We start from the raw sequence: 16,669 nt of genomic DNA, 5'->3' as shown, positions 1-16,669 counted from the left end.
AGCACGGCTTCTTGATCAATAGACTGATTGCTTGGCCGACAGCATTGCTTTCTTGACCAATCAGAGGGACCCAAGGGCTTGGAGACTCTTGCTACACAAGCATTGAGAGTGAAGCAAGCTGCAATCCTCCCCACAAAGTCACTTGGTAGGATTCCGCATGCTTTATATCGGAGACTCACGAGTAGTAACACCAATGCTCCGGAGTCGAGTCGTTGTTATCCGCCCGCGCACCTCTCGCACGAGAAGCACGGCATCAGTGAGGCTTAAGATAGCCAGATGACACCAATGGCATTGGATTGTATGGTTTAAAGTAGCTTGAAAGCAGCAGACGTATCCATTCTAGCCTATTGGTCAAGACAAAGGGTGGGCTAAATGAGTTCTGTTGGGAAGGGAGTGTGTGGACCTAGTTTGTTTCTTGCGCAGCTGTATTTGTGACACTTAGCCGGCCCGAACTGTGCGTAGTTTGAAGAATCAAAAAACGACAACTCAATTGATCAGGATTACATAAATAATGTTAGAAGTAACTCAACAATAACAGTTGCTTATCCGCGAGACCCTCTACAATACACTTTAGGTGAGCCTCTTCTCCAAGGACGCGTGTGGTGGCTGGCATTCTGTAGCAATCCGGTATCCCGTCATTGTAATTATCAGAGTAAAAGGTCCCACCCAATAAGACTTGCTATATATTACGTGCTTTCACTTTGACACGAGGAATTTCTAGCTCTAGAAACCCGCCATAAACACCAAGAAGACAGATGATTACGTTTGAACCCCCCTTAATACACTGCTGTAGCGAGGGATCGAAACACTAGCAGACAGAGTCCGGTGATAGGGGCCGCGAATATCACGGGGATTGATGCTAGGACATCATTTAAGTAACATGTTTCGGATTTCCCATCTATATTCTACTTCTACATGAGGTGTAGTCTAGTGTAGACGTCATGGAGGTGGTCAATCGGCTGCTTAAGCATGTTGGTTAGCCACACTGGTGTTTAGTCCGACTTTTTGCTAGGTACAGTCTAGCCACCATTCCTATTCACTCCCAAACAGTAACGAAAAGCTTAAACTGCCAAACGAGAAGAAAGGTTGGTCAAAGAGACAAAGTGTTGGTTATTCCCGACGGAAATTGGTACAAGTAAAGGAGAAGCGTGCGAGCTTTCAGAAGACAGAAGAGATAGATTGTTTGCTACCGTCTTATACGACAACAAAGCAACAAATAGTAATATAAACAATGCGCAAATGTGCTTTTACATTTCATTGTTATCTGTCCCAATAGCTTTAGCAACATACTTCTCTGTTGTGCACTGCTGGAAGTCAATGTTGGATAATGAAATCACATCTTGATTTCCCATTTCCAAACTCTTGTTTCCGACGTGAGTCACGCTTGAAGTAAGAATGTCAACGGCATGAATGTAGAGCGAGTAGGAGATCAGGCTTACTTGATGTTGGCTTTCAATTTCTTGTTCAACGCCTCAATTACGCAAGTCGGAAATAATCAGACTATCTAACGCTCGTCATAGTATTGTATTTGACTTTCTTTAAGAACCTGTAAATATATAAACCTGCTCAATTCACTTCCCGTGCTGTGGGGCGATCAAATAAAGATGTATTACTCCGAATGGCCGCTAAGAACACTCACGGCTCTGGTAGCCTTTGTAGGCGTTGCTGCTTCAATAGGACAACAACAAAATGCTGTCTATTTCACCAACTGGTATGTGCTCACTGGAAACTTGTGTCCATCCTGACGTTGACTTTTGTACACAGGAGCATATATGGTCGCGCCTTTCATCCCGGAATGCTCCCAGCCTCCAAGATAACGCACATATTGTACGCATTCGTCAATGTTCAACCCTCCGGAGAAGTGTGAGTGATCACCTCCAGTTGGCAGCGTTTACTCACCATTGTTGTTTTGTTTCTGCAGATTCTCCGCGGACACTTACGCAGACCTAGAGAAGCATTACGCAACTGACTGTACGAAGATTCCGGTTTCCCTTACTGAGCATTTGCTTTCTTCTGCTGTGAGCACTGACTGTTGCTTCAGCATGGGATGAGATGGGTAGCAACGTCTACGGCTGCATCAAGCAGCTTTTTCTTTTGAAACTAGAAAACCGTCAACTTAAGGTCGTGTTGAGCATTGGGGGAGCATCCTGGTCGAGCCACTTCGCAACTGTTGCTAGCTCTCAACAGAGTCGAGAGCTCTTTGCTGATTCATCCGTGACTTTGATGAAGGACTGGGGATTTGACGGCATCGATATAGACTGGGAGTTTCCTCAGAGCAAAGTAGAAGCCGCGGATTATGTTCTCTTGCTCCAAGCGGTACGACGCCGCCTTGACGCATATGCTGCAGAGCATGCTCCTTCCTACCACTTCCAGCTCAGCATTGCATCGTCAGCAGGAAGCGAAAAATACGGAAGGCTTGACCTCAAATCTGTATCAGATATAGTGGACTGTTTTTATTTAATGGGGTACGATTATTCTGGGTCTTGGAGTACCGTCACTGGCCACCAGGCGAATCTTCATCCTAGCACCTCAGCTCCGGAGTCGACGCCTTTTTCGACAGGGAACGCAGTAACGGACTACATAGCCGCTGGTGTTCCGAGTCACAAGATCATATTGGGCATGCCACTGTATGGCCGAAGCTTCGATAACACCAACGGTTTCGGTCATCCATTTTCAGGGGTGGGAGGCGGGTCATGGGAAGCTGGAGCGTGGGACTACAAAGCTTTGCCATTACCCGGGGCCAAGGAGGTTTACGATGGGTCGGTGGGAGCAGTATACAGTTGGGACCACGTTGCCCGTGAGCTGATTAGTTACGACAGTCCATCATCGGTACGAGACAAAGTTGCCTTCATCAAAGCAAAGGGCTTGGGTGGGACAATGTTTTGGGAAGCCAGTGCAGACAGGACGGGTAACGCTAGCCTGATTGAAACGAGCTATGACTGTCTCGCTAAGGACAGTGGCGTCGGCTCACGTGAAAACCTAGTAAATTACGCGGACAGTCGATATAACAATCTTGCAGGCGGAATGGTAACCGGCTGAGCGCACAGTAAATGATTCACTATAGCTACTAGCCTGCATTGTTTGATCTTGTTTTATGTTTAGAGCCTTAGTGTTTATGTCGGTTAAGTATCGCTTGCAATCTGGATGCGATTCAAAACAACTGAGTTTCTGTTGCTTGGACCCATTCGAGAAAGATCTCGCGTTTTGCTTGTTACGTTTGCTTTGATATAATGTATATAACTATGGGGAGTTGAAGTGGGTGTGGTTGCCCCTCGTTGCGGCTGAGTCAGCGGCCTCACCTGGCTCGCATTTGCCAACAAATGTACCTCTCAGCGCCAAGATCAACAGTCCCCACCATTTATGACAACCCCTTTGATTCGTCCCTTGTGGTTTCAAGGAATCGTAGTCGAGAATCAGACCGCTTATCCATCTGCTCATATTGTTTTCCCCCGTCCGCCGGGTAGTGCCGCTCAAGTTCCCATTGGATTGGCTGGCCGTTGGGATATGCAGCGATGAGACAATGGACCATTTGTTGAGTTCATTGCGTGTAATGGTTATAATCCTCTGACCTAGCAAAAATCTTTGGACGACGTCCCCACATGGTGGCGGTTCGGCTCTCGTTGTAATTGCACAACGCATTATGTGGCGAAAACAAATGGGGATACTCGACCAGGGGAGCAAAGAATGAACATCACAAAAGAGCCAACCTACTGAAACTAGACTAATGTTGCAAATTCCTTAATTCTATAACCAACCAATGGAGGCCCTTCACAGACAGCCACAAATGCTGTTGTGAACTTGGGCAATTGCAGGCCAGGCTCATCTAACAAGCTACAAGAAAAAGCATGGACAAACTGTTACCTCATGCCGCTCGAGAACCGCATGTAATAACGAATCCAGAGGTGTCTCTAGGTTATGCATGCTTTACATTAATTCAATGCATATCAGGAATAACAGGAAGTAGACAGGCGGATCCTTGTCGCTGTCTTCAAGGCTGTTGGTGATTGGGTTTCGACGAGCTGTGATTGGTCATCCCTTTGCAGAGCTGCTCTTATGACACCCTCCCGATGCAAGCCTCTCAATGTTGGTGTTGAAAGATCACTGGCGCAGACCCAACGTGGAGAGCAACGGTGTGTTTGAAATCGTGAAACAACTTCTAGAGGATCAGGAAGTGGGGCCAGTTGTACGCATAAGCGGCGAGTTACACGAGACGATATCACATGATACCAGCAGACTCAGCATCAGGTTGATGTATTTTAGTTCCCAGTTGCAAAGACCCTGTAACTATGTTGTCATCTACTCCATCTGTTAGCAGATGGTAGAGACAATGGACATAAAACGGGCTGAACCATCTACATTCTCCTCATTGATGGTTAGAACTGTACCTCGAACCGGATATCACTATCTCCAGATCAATAGCCATGAGTAGATCTACGCAGGACATCTTTGAAGAGATGATCAACGGCGAACTTGCTTCCAATCAGCTACTGCAGGAAGCATTGCAGGCTGTTGAGGGCAAGCAAGAGTTTTGGAAGTTGGCCTTTTTGTCCAGTGTCACACTAAACATACTACTCATTGTCGCCCTGCAGTGTATCTTATTAATCACCATTGAATACTACGGCGTCTAGTTATCCTATGGGACTTCATGTGATTTAGCCGTTATCCCCTTGTAAAACCGAGCTTCCAATCACGAGAATTTTGAGGAGAGTGCGTGTAGACAGTGTTGAGTATATAAACACAAGGAAGCCAGCCTAGAGCATAACAAATATGCAGTTTCTTAACGTGTTTAACGCCATAATTTGGTGCGGCTTCCTCGCTTTCTTTCTTTCCTCTGTCAACCCCGGTTGGGACACTGGGCAGAACTGTTCTATGCTGAATGTAGCCCCCCCCTTTCAGACCCCCCCCTCTACGTCAGCTAACGGTAGTGTAGATTACCACCGCAGAAATAGCAAAGAATATCAGTGACACATTCGACATACTCGACAAAGATCAGGCCCAGCGGCGTATCACAGTCCCTAGCCAAATCTCGGAACCGCTCAAGTCGGTTGCTACGAAGGTTGAGGGACATGTAGCAACGGCCGTGGCCTCCGCAAAACAAGCCATCAGCACGCCACTTACCAATGTTTGGAAGGAAATCCAACCAAAGTTCCTCGACGATTTGACTCGGTGGAGAAACACGGTCCCCGTCTACTGTTGTCTCCAAACGCGGGGCGTGTGGCAGCTTGGGTACCCCGACTCGACCACCAAGCTCGTTCCGTCCCAGGACTTCAACATGGTGGAAGCCTTCCAAATCAAGGAACTCAGCGAGTTATTCAGCGCTGCACATAAGATCGTTCCAGGGCTGCCAGATAGCTTAGCTAGTGACCTTGGCAATGTTGACTTCGGCGTTGTCGACAGGATCGTTGTCGTAATATACGGGCTGCTTTTGGCTCTCCTCGTCGGGACCTTTGTCACAATCGTTGTCTCCATATTTCTACCGCAGACCGGTTTGTTTTGTTGCATTCCTAGAATGGCAATAAACTTGCTTCTCCTTCTGCTTTGGTTCATGGCTCTGGCTTGTATGAGCGTTTCTTTGGCCGTAACCCACGTTTCGAGCGGACTTCTCTCTATTTTGGATCTAGGCATCACCTCGCAAGCTGGGACGACGCTGTGGCTCTCCGTGGCTGCTGCGGTTTGGCTTTCGCTGTGGTTTGTTCTCAACTTTCTTAAGTCCATCTGTCTTTGAAGAGTTTGTGAATCCCAGAAGGGGTTCGGCGGATGCAAGCATAACGGTAACAAGACCTAGCTATAATCGTTTGGTACTGATTTGCGAGACTCGAGATTGGTGGCAAGAAACAACAATCTATGTGGATGTCTTTTTCCAATTTCCCAATTTCCCAATTTCCCAATTTTTTTCAATGAACGCTGTCTATTCTATCTCTTGATCCTTGAATAATTTGCCTTTTCTAGTATTTCATGAAATGAAAACATCGTTCTCCCTATGATGCCATCGTTTTCTCCATTCTATCTGAAACATCTCAGTAGCAAAGCATACAATTTGTCTTCACCGTTCCACTTAGAGCACGAATCAGGCCTACAAAGTCCTTCCGCGCGCCATGTTCCGTATGTCTACATGATTATAAAGAGCAACTGTGTTCCTTGAGAACCTAAAGCCAGCAGTCTACCAGGTAATATCATATTTGTCCTGATCCCTCTGCCGATTAGGACTGCTTTGACAGGTTTCTGGCTGGTGGTAGGGGAACTTTCGAATGCAAACTTAGTGTTGAATAGGCTCTGGCGTATTCGAGTACGCGGGGGTGATCAATGATTCTATTCTTCGGTAATGATCGTCCTAAGATCTAGATACGTACGTAAAACCCTCTTCTAGCCACGTTATCATAAGAGGTCAGTATTGTCACGTGAGGAGTCTGGTTTGAGCGTGCATGCGTAGAGTCCGTACGCCATGCCCGATGTCCTCAATGACCTGTTGCGTACGGCTATGCCAATGCTGTTCCATCACCTAGTCTATTACTCAACCTACGACCACCATCACTCTGTCTCAAATGGTTACTACGCTGTTAACCTCAAATAACAGGACGTTCGTTAGCAAACAGGGCTTTGGTACTTTTCGCCTGCTTCTTGCGGCGGTGGCTTCCGTCATCTCTCCAGTTTTGCACGTCGCCATCGTTTGGTCGCTTGTTCCGGCCGTTGTTTGATTCAACATCCACAAACCACGTCTTCATGTTGTCTTTGCTAAAATTCCATGTGATGTCCCTACCGAGAGCTTTGCCCAAGCGCTCTTCGAGTCCCAAAATCGGCCAGATAGGCACTCTTGTGTACTCAATACGCATTCCGTCAGCCTCTCCCGTCGGCTGGGGGTTCTCGGTCGGGTGGTAAAACTTGCGCAGCAGCGCCTCCGTTACCACGCCTCTAAAGACAATGAAACACGGTGAGCAAAGGCTTTCGTCGTCGACAGTCAGAACATGCACCGCTACGTCATGAAATGCGGCCTTACCTAAAGAGGATATAGTTATTGAGTTATGTGACTTGGTAGCGGGCGGCATGGGCTCGTCATAAAAGGGCCTCTGCGCTAGAGCGAGTATGACGCCAGCCAGAAACGGGCCTTGGAGTGCGTTGAGAGGGGCGTAAGTCTTGCAGCATTGCTCATTCAGTTCCTGGACTGACGTGTGGTGTCTCTCGACCCTGGACGTGTTGCGCCGTGCTGCATCAACTGCTCTTGTGTCGACATAGGCGAGGATTGGCTGGCTGCTTGTAATGACTCTGCCAGCTTTGGGACGTGTAAAAACACCGGAAGTCCCCGCGGTCCTTGCTGGTGTCGATTCGCGCGAGGTGATGCAATGGCTGCGCGATGGTGTTGCCTCCCAAATCACCTGCGCCTGACAGGAATTGAGATAGGCACGATGGCCAAAGTAGTGATGGAGGCCAGTAGTCTTGGAGCAGGAAAGCTGACCACGGTAGAGCTGGGACATGGCGGTCCGAATCCATTTTGTGCGTTGTTCTTCTGTTTCCCCCCCCAGCATGTTGGTGAGAGCGTTGCTCAGATCTAGCGCCGATTTGGTTGGTACCCTGTGGTAACTGGGAGACGTGTCTTGTGATGATGTAGGAGGGGCCGGATTGTCGCATGGAGTAAGGTCATTGAATCTTACACCAAGATAGTCGAGGTGGAAGTGAGTCCAGCATTTGGGTTTGACAAAGAGACGAAGCCTAGGGTTTTTCACTATGAGATCACGAAGCGAGCCTTCATCGGGGCTGGCGAACGCGACGTCCTTCTCCCTTCTCGAAAGGCATGGCGGAGATTTGGCTGCAGGTTGGGGCCATTGTGATGGTGTACTCTGCTGATGGCATTGTCGACGGTGCGGGTATACTGTTAGCGACATTGGCCAGGACGTCCGAAATGAAGGTGATGCAAAGGACAGGAAGGCGATGGAAAGGGGTTGATGGTTCAATATATATTTTAGTGTACTCGCAGCGACCAATGGGAAACCACTCCCTCACATGTACCTACAACCCCCATTAGATGACATGTGATCTAGAAGGTCGCTTGGCGGGTGCCCTGCTGTCAGAGCAAAACTGGAAGGGGAAAAAAAGCAAGGAGATTTTGATACCGCGTCTATGAGTCATGCTTTGAGGTCTCGTCTCGCTGTGCAGAAACAAAGGGAAGTCATTGTTATACTAGATAAATCACTCTAATCAAGCGAAGGCGAAAGACGTAGTAGGTAGCCCGCTGATGGCTGATGGGGCATTGTTTCCTGGACCCACCCCACGCCTGTTGGTTGGCGCGTATCATGCGTAGACTAATCAACGTAGGAGAGTGCGTGCAGGAAGCCAAAGGCTCAGCGGAGAGGACGACCTCAAAACTCCCTACACAATACCACTTAATTACTGCAATGCGTTTCTTATGACTATCGCGAAATGGCCCCGGCAGCAGCCAACGTACGTTTGATGTCCCAACCGGGTCACGCCAAGTGCCAGCCGAAGCCTCTGGTAGTGAATGCGATGCCGGAGTCAAAAACCCTCGGTAGGCCTTATTCTGCACAAAGCTGGAATTGCTCTTTCCTCGACAATCTGGTAGAAACAATCGTCCGGCCGTCCGTCGTGGTAAACGCATTGATCCCTCTTCCGTGCCCTATCAAAACCCTTACGCTGCACTGTTTGAGGAGGAAGCGCCGAGCGAGGTGTTTGGCATCGATACGACTGCGCTGCGGCGCACTGTCCCGGCCGCGGAGATGCAACGTTTCGAGCGCGCAATTCGGTATTATACACTTCTGTCACACGAGGTCTTCAGGTTAGTTGCAGACTCTGTGGTGATTGCACATCTTGCGGAGCTCTTACGATCTGGTGCGACCGGGTGTATCGGAACTGGAACTGATAGTCGCGCAAATCCAGAGGCAGGCCTAACGTTCGGAGTGAGATGCATTGTTCGACGATTTCTCGGAGATCGGCAGGTCTGTATTTGAGAACCGAGGAGGGGTCCAACAGATTCCGCCGGGGGTCTAGGACTAGGGTCCGAAGCGTCGACCTGTGGCCCCTCACTTGCTCGAATGGGATGATATCCGATAGGCCACCGATGCAGAGGGCGACGTGCTGGACGTTACGTGCTGATCTTAGCCACGCAGTGAAGTTATCCGGCCGCCCTGATTCCGCATACGCCAAGATTCGCAACTCCCTCAAGTCGGGCGGCAAAGCGACGGCAAGTCTTTGGCAGAAGGATTCGGCCCCGGGACAGTATCTTAGGTCGAGTGTTGTCAGCGCATGTGCCTTCTTTGGATCGAACAGGGCCACGTTGATAAACGTCAAACTGAGTCGTTTGAGTCCGCTGAAGTTAGCGCGATTAAGAAGCGCCGAGGCCCTCGACTGGGTTAGGTTGCATGACAGCGTAAACGATAACTGGACTTCCGCCAGCGAGGCGCAGTGGTTCAAGTGCCATCGCACCCACTCGATGCTTTGTGGGCCGACAGCTCCACAGTCGAGCCGCTGCAAATTGGGGAAGACGACTCCGGTGAAGGGGTAGGCGGCACTCCATCTGTACGACCGAATGCCTTCCGGAACACCTGATCGGTCCAAGATGTGCCTCAGCGAGATGCCCAAAAACAACGAGTTCTCGCGCGTCCATAGGCGGTCGTCATCGACCACTACTTCAATGCGCTGTAGTAATCGATGCAAATACGAGGGCTGCATGAAGGTGCTGAGAAGCTTGATTATCTGCCGGTCCGAGGTATGGGACTTCATCCGGATTCGCAAGGTTCCGAAAAGCTCGGGCGTGGCAAGAGCGTGGAAAAATCGGCAGCATCTCGATGCCCTGCTCAGGTCTGACAACCTCAAACTCCTGAATATGAGCAGAAGTATTTCTGTAGGTAGTTTGTGCATGGTGAGCGGATATAACGGTGACGAGAACCAGCGCCAACAAACACGATACAAGAGCCAAAAGTTTTTGAGCTTCGATCAATCCCTACTTATGGCTGGAAACAAGAAGCATCTATATACACAGCAGCTTCTAACCCTTGGATGCTTGGTTCTCACAATCTCGGGACAGATGAATACATACCAGTCGTCATCATTCTCACACATACACCCACGTCCTACCCATATCGATGCTGAGATTGACGACTGTTTGTAACATGCCCCTTATTACTTGGCTAGTTCGAAAACAAACGGTTTGAGACCGGTTCGGGCTACCTACTCCTTGCTTCCTTGCCTAGAGGGATCATGTAATCGTGAAGCAACTTGGGAAAGATATCTATGCTGTGACTTTGAAATCGTCGTACTGGAAAACGGCATGTATAGGAAGACAGCCTTGGTTGTGTGGCATGGTTGTGTCCTACGCATGTCCCATGATGCTCTCTGGTGAGTCCATTTCGTGTGTTAGATGACACCATTGGACTTCCGAAGAAAGGTGGACTGGCCAAGACGTGCGGTTTAGTAAACATTCATGGTGCGTGTCTCCATTTAGTAAGATGATTTTATGCATTATCGCAACTTTGGAACAGATATCTATTCACTTACATAAACGACCTTAAAGGGTGAGAATAGAAGAACTGGAAGCCCGCTTTCTGGGGTGTTTGTACTTGGTGACTTACCCAAGACTAAAAGTCCTCTTATTGCAATAACTAAACAATCCAGGCATTCTGTTACTTAGGTAAAACCCCGATGAACTAGAGACAGGTGGCTTATGGAGACACGGGTGGTTGTCTGAAACTTGACATGTGCTGACCGTAGAAGCCATTGGTTCATTCGTCCTTTCTGGTTTCTATTAGGGTGTTGACGCACTGGCAGCGTTACAGGCCCTCCTGATCTTTCACTTTAGCAGAGTCTTGCCCAAGGCACTTGATAAACATTAAAGGCTAGTTTGAGTAGAAGGAGACGATGGGATTATGCTAATGAAAGATTTAGACCTTAGCCCTTAGCCCATAAGGGTAACACAAGACCTCACATAGAGGCCCCAAGGAAATGCGCTGAGCCCGTGATGAGTTCCAACTACATAAATTACTTAAATCCAACCTTTTTACTACTCCCTCATTGAGTCTAACGGGAAAAATCGTTATATTTCGACATGTGTATAGTGTTCAAATCTACCTTTATCGTTTGCGGCCATGTGGAAGAACTCATCATGGTATGCCAACGGGCCAAGCAAGCAAAGACGGATACATGTCCACACGAGAAAAGAAATCATGGTCTATATCACAAACAGAAAGGGGGATGTTCTGACAAACAAGGCTTCTGCCTCACGTGTATCGAATTCTTCAAACCGTACGATATCAGTCATTCGACCAGCGTCAAGCGGTACCAAAAATATAAGCAAAAAAACGGGTGGACGCGTCCTGTTCATCCGTCCAGGATCCCTCACGACTATTTGTTTCCTTATACTCTCATTGTGGTCCCCCGTTCAGCGTGTCCTGTCGATCCTCAACTTTGGCCAAAAGTAGACCGTCTTCATACGTCACGATCCCCCGAATACGTTAAAGGAATGCCGGCGCCGACGCCAGCAGACTTTCGTCGCTGTATCGCCATCTTTAAGGACGACATCGCGCCGAGAACAGCAGAGCCCAAGCCGCCACTAAATTCGTTTACACAAGAAGCGTGTATGAAGGAACTCCCGCTACTTCCGAAGGAGGCCCACGCTTCAACTTCCTCATCGTGGATTAAGCATCTTAAAATCCTTTGATGTGTCTGGGGTTCGGACAGCCCTTTGCGTGTGTCGTTCTTTCTTTTGCTTCCGTTAAGATTATAGATACCCCATCTGTTGTCCTGACCAGTCCACAACCAACAGCAGCGTAAGCAACTGTTTTCTCATTCTTGCGATCATTCAGTGCCTTGCTCATCTTAATACAGAAACCGGTCATAACGTTCGACAGTCGAACGTTGCAAGAATAGGAACCAGGAAGCTGTTTGTTTCATTTTACTGCTATCTCAGGCTATAACATGGATCGACTATACTTCCCTAGGTCCTAGTCAGCGTCCACTAGATAGTTTAAATACAGGGAAGCTATGTTCGCTATGAGATTGTAGTGCTTTGTGTTATCACGATGCCCCGTCCCAGCTGTTGTTGCAATAACACGGGAGGATGCAGATCTGAGGCCAGTAACGACATTGAACTTATACGCCGGCACTTATGATGCGCTGAATAAACTGAATCAACTTGTTGACTATTCTCAAGTAATGTAGCCTCTGTTAGAGCAGACTGAAGCACGTTATGCCATTCTCCCGGGGTCTACCGAGAGGCCCGTATCCTACGCCTCAGCATATGCTCGACCCGACGACGTGATTGTGGACCCGGAAATGAAGCGACCCTCTTGGATCATGAAATACGCGTACCTCTCAAGGTAAGCAACGCCTTCCAACTGAGGAACAACGGCCGTGATGAACGCGGCGTGCTGCTCGTCGCTGCCGACGTCGATGGCAAACTCAGTAAGCCAAACAGGCTTGCCGCGACATATCTTATGAACCGACGCCACGTGCTTCAGTAGCTCTTCCACTGAGTTACCATACCAATGGGTAACGCAAAAGTCATACTCGCAGCCCAGGCCGTCGCACGTCCACACCCACAACTCCAGCCAGTTAAGGCCCTGGCCAGCAGCAGCGCTGTTACTGATCGCTGGCGACCCGATCCTGGCCCTCCCGGCGTACTTATTGACGTACTCTACGTGGGCGGCGGCTGCAGATGCAGCGTCAAGGTTGCACTGGTCGGGTCTGTCGCACTCGTTGAAGCTGAGGATGTGTGTTGATCCACTCAACAGCATTGCATCCGCATTCTGCGGCCAGCGGCGCGTGTGTTCTTCTTTGGGACTCCATATCATCGGCACAAAATCGAGCGAATGTCGGATAAGTCCGTTGTCTGTGGAGTCCCAGTTGTATGCCCATGAACATTTTGTGCACTGCTTGCTGTCGGTGAACTTGTTGACGAGGTTGGCATCGTTATAGGCGAAACCGCGTTTGGTTCCCAGGGCGCCGAAACTGAGTCGGGAAGGTGCGAGGCTAGTTGGTTGGGCCAGTTCAGAGCTGGCCTGGACGGTGTCCTCTGCCGATGTGGACACGGTAGTAAGCGGCCCTCGTGACCTGGCACATGAGCATTGGCCATCGTTAGAATTCTCACTTGGGAATGCGGAGGTGAAGCATATCTTTCCGTCAAAGGCGAGTGCGCCCTTGGCCAAGCTAAGTAGGGTAAAGAAAATAAGAGCACGTGCCACGGACATTTGAGCGTTGGGACGAAGAGGTCGAGGAGACCATAGATAGACGCGCTGGACATTGATGCATCTCACATTATATGATGCAGACCTCGAACTGGGGGGATTGATGTCAGTGATGGGACTGAAAAGCTCCCTGTAAGCTCATGGTTAGCTTCTACTCGACATAACGAGGAAAACATGACGATCACACTTGTTTTGTAACTTGTCATGTTGCCTAGCTATATGAGTGATGCTGTTTTATTGTTCCTAGTGTTGTTTAGATGAGGAACCTGAAGTTAAGAGGTCTGCAACATGTTGTTAACAGCTCATTATCTCTCTAGCCAGTGATGGATGATTAGGATCTGTGTTCTGACAGTTTTTGAACTGTTTGATATACTGGTCCATGCGTTAGTAAATCACGAACATTCGGCTACGACGGCTGTCCATGGCAGGGATAGCCCGGACCAGACAAAATACCAAACAAATGCCACCGAGGTCTCCTTTGCCTTTGTTTGTCACGTCATTTCCTCTACGAGGCGATAGCCAATGTGTTCCGAAAGCCAACGGATGTAACTGAGTCATGTACAATGGTCGTTACGGCCGCTGCCGCCAACCTCCAAGTCCAATCTACTATGCGCCTGATTCTCCACATTCAGACTCAATGCAGCTATCCAGGGCAAGAATTTGTCGCTGTCCCTTGAGCCTGACAGACACGATCTCCGCATCAAGTCTTTTCCCGTCCTAGCACATACTATTCTCCAAAGCACCATGAGCTTTATCTTCCCACACTCCCAAGATGAGACGTACGAGACGTGCGAGACTAGCGCAAATGTAGACGTTTGCGCATCATGTCGCCTGAGAGACCTGGCCCAGAGCGACAACCCGAATCCGCTCCTCTCTGAATAACGTGGTTTTCCACGATCTGGCCTCCTCGCACTCCGCTGCGTTCACACCAAGACTCACACTCCGTAGTAAGACGGGGGGTGTCACAGAATGGCCGTGGCAGGGCTCGCAATTTTCTGTGCCAGTGGGCTACCGGCAGATCGCTCCTATGGTCAAAGTGATAATGTGGCTGGATGAGAATAGGAGAACGACGCGGTGTAAAAGTGGATTTTGATATAGGCCAACAAGGCGCATTCACAGATCAACGTTTCGTGGGAACGATCAGTGCCAGCAGGACCACGACCGATTTGAAAAAGCCAAAAAAAAAAAGAAGAAAAAAAGATTTGTGATGTTTGCTAGCCTGTGGGGCTGCTCTGCTTGCGGGGCCCGAATACATCCCTAGCTGAAATTGTTGGTTACTACTTGTTGGTCACAAGTTGAAAGGATTTAAATAACTCGTCATCATGACATAATCCTCAGTGAACAGCTAACAATTACGCTGACTTGACTGGTACGCGGTCTAGATAACTCATACCCCCGCAGCTGCCTACAATAAGGGGTTTGGGTACGGGTCAAAGGGGTTGCTATGAAAGTGTTGGTCCTCGTCACAGCGAGATGGAACATTTGTCCTAGACAGTATCGCCTTTGACCAGTCCGGCGCGACCTATATTCAGCCGCTCGTAAACTAGTGTTGTTCCATCAGGATTGATAGTTGACCCCTGTTTCAGGATCAAACAGGCAGAACCAGCAAACAAAACTGAACCTGAATCTCGGCCTATTCGTGGAGATGGATTGCCTCGACCAAGAATTTCAGTCATCACCTTTCACTGGTCAAGGTGATATGCTAGACACGGCCACCGTTGTGACGCATCAGAGGCAAACAGTAGCTTGACCGGAAATTTGGTCAGAGAGAGAGTTCTTGTTGAAAAGTGCAAGTCTAAGGGTGAGAAAACAACATGGCTGCGACCAGCATCTGACAGACCACTGCCTCCTGTATACGATACTGCACAAACAGAAGACGCGCATTCTTTCGAGCGTGGCCGATGTCCTGCGACTGGGTATCTGACAAAGGCTTTGATCGGCACCAAGCCTCACTCGCAGCCACGACTGCTGTGGCGGTCCAGTCTATGTCAAGCTGCGTCATGCCATACAAGCATAGGTTCGTGACGATCGAGGAATCCAAGAGGGATTCATACATCAAGCATTGGTCCCAGCCATCGTCCAGAAAGAGGTCATAATCCAATGCGCGCAACAAGTACACTTCGTTCGCCCAAACGATCTCTTCGAGGGGTAAACCGGGTGTGGACGTTCTGTTCCCGCAATTGAATATCGCTTGGGTGACTTCAACCGTTTCTTCTCTATGACCCATGAGCTTGATGGACACTGAAAGTGCCGCTTTAATCAAATCCTCAGTAATCTTGGTCTGGTTTCGCTCGATAAGTTTCAAGTAGCTCAGGGCGCGGACCAGGGAAACTTGATTATATTGATAGTGGGAACATAATAGAAGTTGCTTGAAAAGGGTCAAAGCTATGGTGCCTACAATCCACATTGTCAATGGAAGTCGTTGCATTCCCAGTCACTTAAGTAGTTTTAACTAGAGTATTGTACCTGTAAGACTTGCCGTATGGGTGCCCCTACAGTATCATCTCCCTGTACATGTAAGATCTTATGTCGTTGATCATGGCTTATGTCAAACAATAGTTTGAGCTACTCGGTCTTGCATTAGGCGTTGACTAGGGATCGTGTGTCTTTTGAGAAACTCGTCCTTGGTACCTGTTGAGATCCTACTATTGCGCCTCTTTTACAGCATCATTGCCTTGATACTATCCTAGTCCGAGTCGTCTATGGGGTTCACAAATAAATGGCCGTAGACCTTCTAGGTATTTCGTGGTGGAGCAGGCAACAGTGCCCGCCGGAATCTGAAGCATTTTTCTCGGCCTAGCCTTCGCCTTTAGTAGCAGGACACGGTACCAAAACTGGTCTCAGTGTAAAAGGAGAGTCCAGCACCATCAATTCGACAAATTTCCACACCGATAGAACCTTCAAAATGTCAGTCAAGAACGTAGACATCTCATAGACAGGGTATTGGAGGGACGGCCATACGATCGTAAGCTGATGTGATAGAGTCAACTCATCGCTTCTCAATTAGCATGTCCTAACAGTAGATCTGATGGTAGGTCGTCAAAATCCACACAGAAGGCCGGGCTGCTCGGCACTTCATCATCAGGATCCTCTTCGTTTTCCAACGAAGGCGGGAACATGCGGGCAATGTGTTGGCGGTGAGTAAGTAGGCTGTCTTCGGGTGACGTGGAAGATGATGTCTTAGCAGATCGCCCCGGATTTGTTGGCGGAGCCAACGGCAACCATGGCGCCTCATTGGGCCCGCTAGACTGCCCACTGCCCCTGGAACGCCTTTGAGAGAGCGCGATTGCATACTCGGCGCTGCCAGGGTGTACTTCCGTACTGGCATAGCTGGTTTTTGGTTACAGAGTGCTGTTGTTGAGTTGAAATAGAACGGACGGATTGATGTAAATAGGATGTTCTGGGCCGAGAATTTGGTCATGACGCTGCGTAGTTGACAAAGGTTTTACGCCGCTGGGTAACATAGAAGGTGGGGAAGAAAC

General features: G+C 48.9%; 9 protein-coding genes across 9 annotated transcripts; 4 read left to right on the top strand and 5 right to left on the bottom strand.

The window, feature by feature from the left end:
- Nucleotides 1–1,841: 1,841 nt before the first annotated feature.
- Nucleotides 1,842–3,039, top strand: CDEST_15403 (Putative glycoside hydrolase family 18, catalytic domain, glycosyl hydrolase family 18 (GH18) active; the record flags this gene model as incomplete). The annotated part of the gene is made up of 2 exons (XM_062931559.1): nt 1,842–1,863; nt 2,042–3,039. The coding sequence occupies 2 exons, from the start codon at nt 1,842–1,844 to the stop codon at nt 3,037–3,039; spliced, it is 1,020 nt and encodes a 339-aa protein (XP_062787610.1).
- A 1,728-nt stretch (nt 3,040–4,767) lies between these two features.
- On the top strand, nt 4,768–5,725 carry CDEST_15402 (uncharacterized protein; the record flags this gene model as incomplete). The annotated part of the gene is made up of 2 exons (XM_062931558.1): nt 4,768–4,878; nt 4,931–5,725. The coding sequence occupies 2 exons, from the start codon at nt 4,768–4,770 to the stop codon at nt 5,723–5,725; spliced, it is 906 nt and encodes a 301-aa protein (XP_062787609.1).
- Nucleotides 5,726–6,292: 567 nt separating this feature from the next.
- CDEST_15401 (uncharacterized protein) lies at nt 6,293–7,921 on the bottom strand. The gene is made up of 2 exons (XM_062931557.1): nt 6,995–7,921; nt 6,293–6,907 (listed from the first exon to the last, which is right to left on the bottom strand). Exons 1-2 carry the CDS (start codon nt 7,875–7,877, stop codon nt 6,564–6,566), a joined length of 1,227 nt encoding a protein of 408 aa, XP_062787608.1. The 5' UTR covers nt 7,878–7,921; the 3' UTR covers nt 6,293–6,563.
- Nucleotides 7,922–8,505: 584 nt separating this feature from the next.
- On the bottom strand, nt 8,506–9,867 carry CDEST_15400 (Putative F-box domain, leucine-rich repeat domain superfamily, F-box-like domain superfamily; the record flags this gene model as incomplete). Its single annotated transcript, XM_062931556.1, has 2 exons — nt 8,506–8,709; nt 8,833–9,867. The coding sequence occupies 2 exons, from the start codon at nt 9,865–9,867 to the stop codon at nt 8,506–8,508; spliced, it is 1,239 nt and encodes a 412-aa protein (XP_062787607.1).
- A 1,240-nt stretch (nt 9,868–11,107) lies between these two features.
- On the top strand, nt 11,108–11,662 carry CDEST_15399 (uncharacterized protein; the record flags this gene model as incomplete). Its single annotated transcript, XM_062931555.1, has 1 exon — nt 11,108–11,662. One exon carries the CDS (start codon nt 11,108–11,110, stop codon nt 11,660–11,662), a length of 555 nt encoding a protein of 184 aa, XP_062787606.1.
- A 565-nt stretch (nt 11,663–12,227) lies between these two features.
- CDEST_15398 (Putative glycoside hydrolase superfamily, asl1-like, glycosyl hydrolase catalytic) lies at nt 12,228–13,190 on the bottom strand (the record flags this gene model as incomplete). The annotated part of the gene is made up of 1 exon (XM_062931554.1): nt 12,228–13,190. One exon carries the CDS (start codon nt 13,188–13,190, stop codon nt 12,228–12,230), a length of 963 nt encoding a protein of 320 aa, XP_062787605.1.
- A 560-nt stretch (nt 13,191–13,750) lies between these two features.
- On the top strand, nt 13,751–14,338 carry CDEST_15397 (uncharacterized protein; the record flags this gene model as incomplete). The annotated part of the gene is made up of 2 exons (XM_062931553.1): nt 13,751–13,783; nt 13,839–14,338. The coding sequence occupies 2 exons, from the start codon at nt 13,751–13,753 to the stop codon at nt 14,067–14,069; spliced, it is 264 nt and encodes an 87-aa protein (XP_062787604.1). The 3' UTR covers nt 14,070–14,338.
- Nucleotides 14,339–14,982: 644 nt separating this feature from the next.
- CDEST_15396 (uncharacterized protein) lies at nt 14,983–15,594 on the bottom strand (the record flags this gene model as incomplete). The annotated part of the gene is made up of 1 exon (XM_062931552.1): nt 14,983–15,594. One exon carries the CDS (start codon nt 15,592–15,594, stop codon nt 14,983–14,985), a length of 612 nt encoding a protein of 203 aa, XP_062787603.1.
- A 245-nt stretch (nt 15,595–15,839) lies between these two features.
- On the bottom strand, nt 15,840–16,637 carry CDEST_15395 (uncharacterized protein). The gene is made up of 2 exons (XM_062931551.1): nt 16,149–16,637; nt 15,840–16,085 (listed from the first exon to the last, which is right to left on the bottom strand). Exon 1 carries the CDS (start codon nt 16,606–16,608, stop codon nt 16,201–16,203), a length of 408 nt encoding a protein of 135 aa, XP_062787602.1. The 5' UTR covers nt 16,609–16,637; the 3' UTR covers nt 15,840–16,085; nt 16,149–16,200.
- Nucleotides 16,638–16,669: the final 32 nt, after the last annotated feature.

The sequence above is a fragment of the Colletotrichum destructivum genome, chromosome 11, assembly GCF_034447905.1.
Source record: "Colletotrichum destructivum chromosome 11, complete sequence".
NCBI lineage: Eukaryota > Fungi > Ascomycota > Sordariomycetes > Glomerellales > Glomerellaceae > Colletotrichum > Colletotrichum destructivum.
This window is presented reverse-complemented; position numbering and strand designations above follow the sequence as displayed.

What these genes read in the sequence shown, in the direction of transcription:
- CDEST_15395 (XM_062931551.1), bottom strand. Translation starts at nt 16,608, where the DNA reads ATGACCAAATTCTCGGCCCAGAACATCCTATTTACATCAATCCGTCCG.
- CDEST_15401 (XM_062931557.1), bottom strand. Translation starts at nt 7,877, where the DNA reads ATGTCGCTAACAGTATACCCGCACCGTCGACAATGCCATCAGCAGAGT. An exon ending in AATAACTATATCCTCTTTAG is followed by an intron (nt 6,908 to 6,994) that starts GTAAGGCCGCAT and finishes TTGTCTTTAGAG; the next exon opens with GCGTGGTAACGGAGGCGCTG.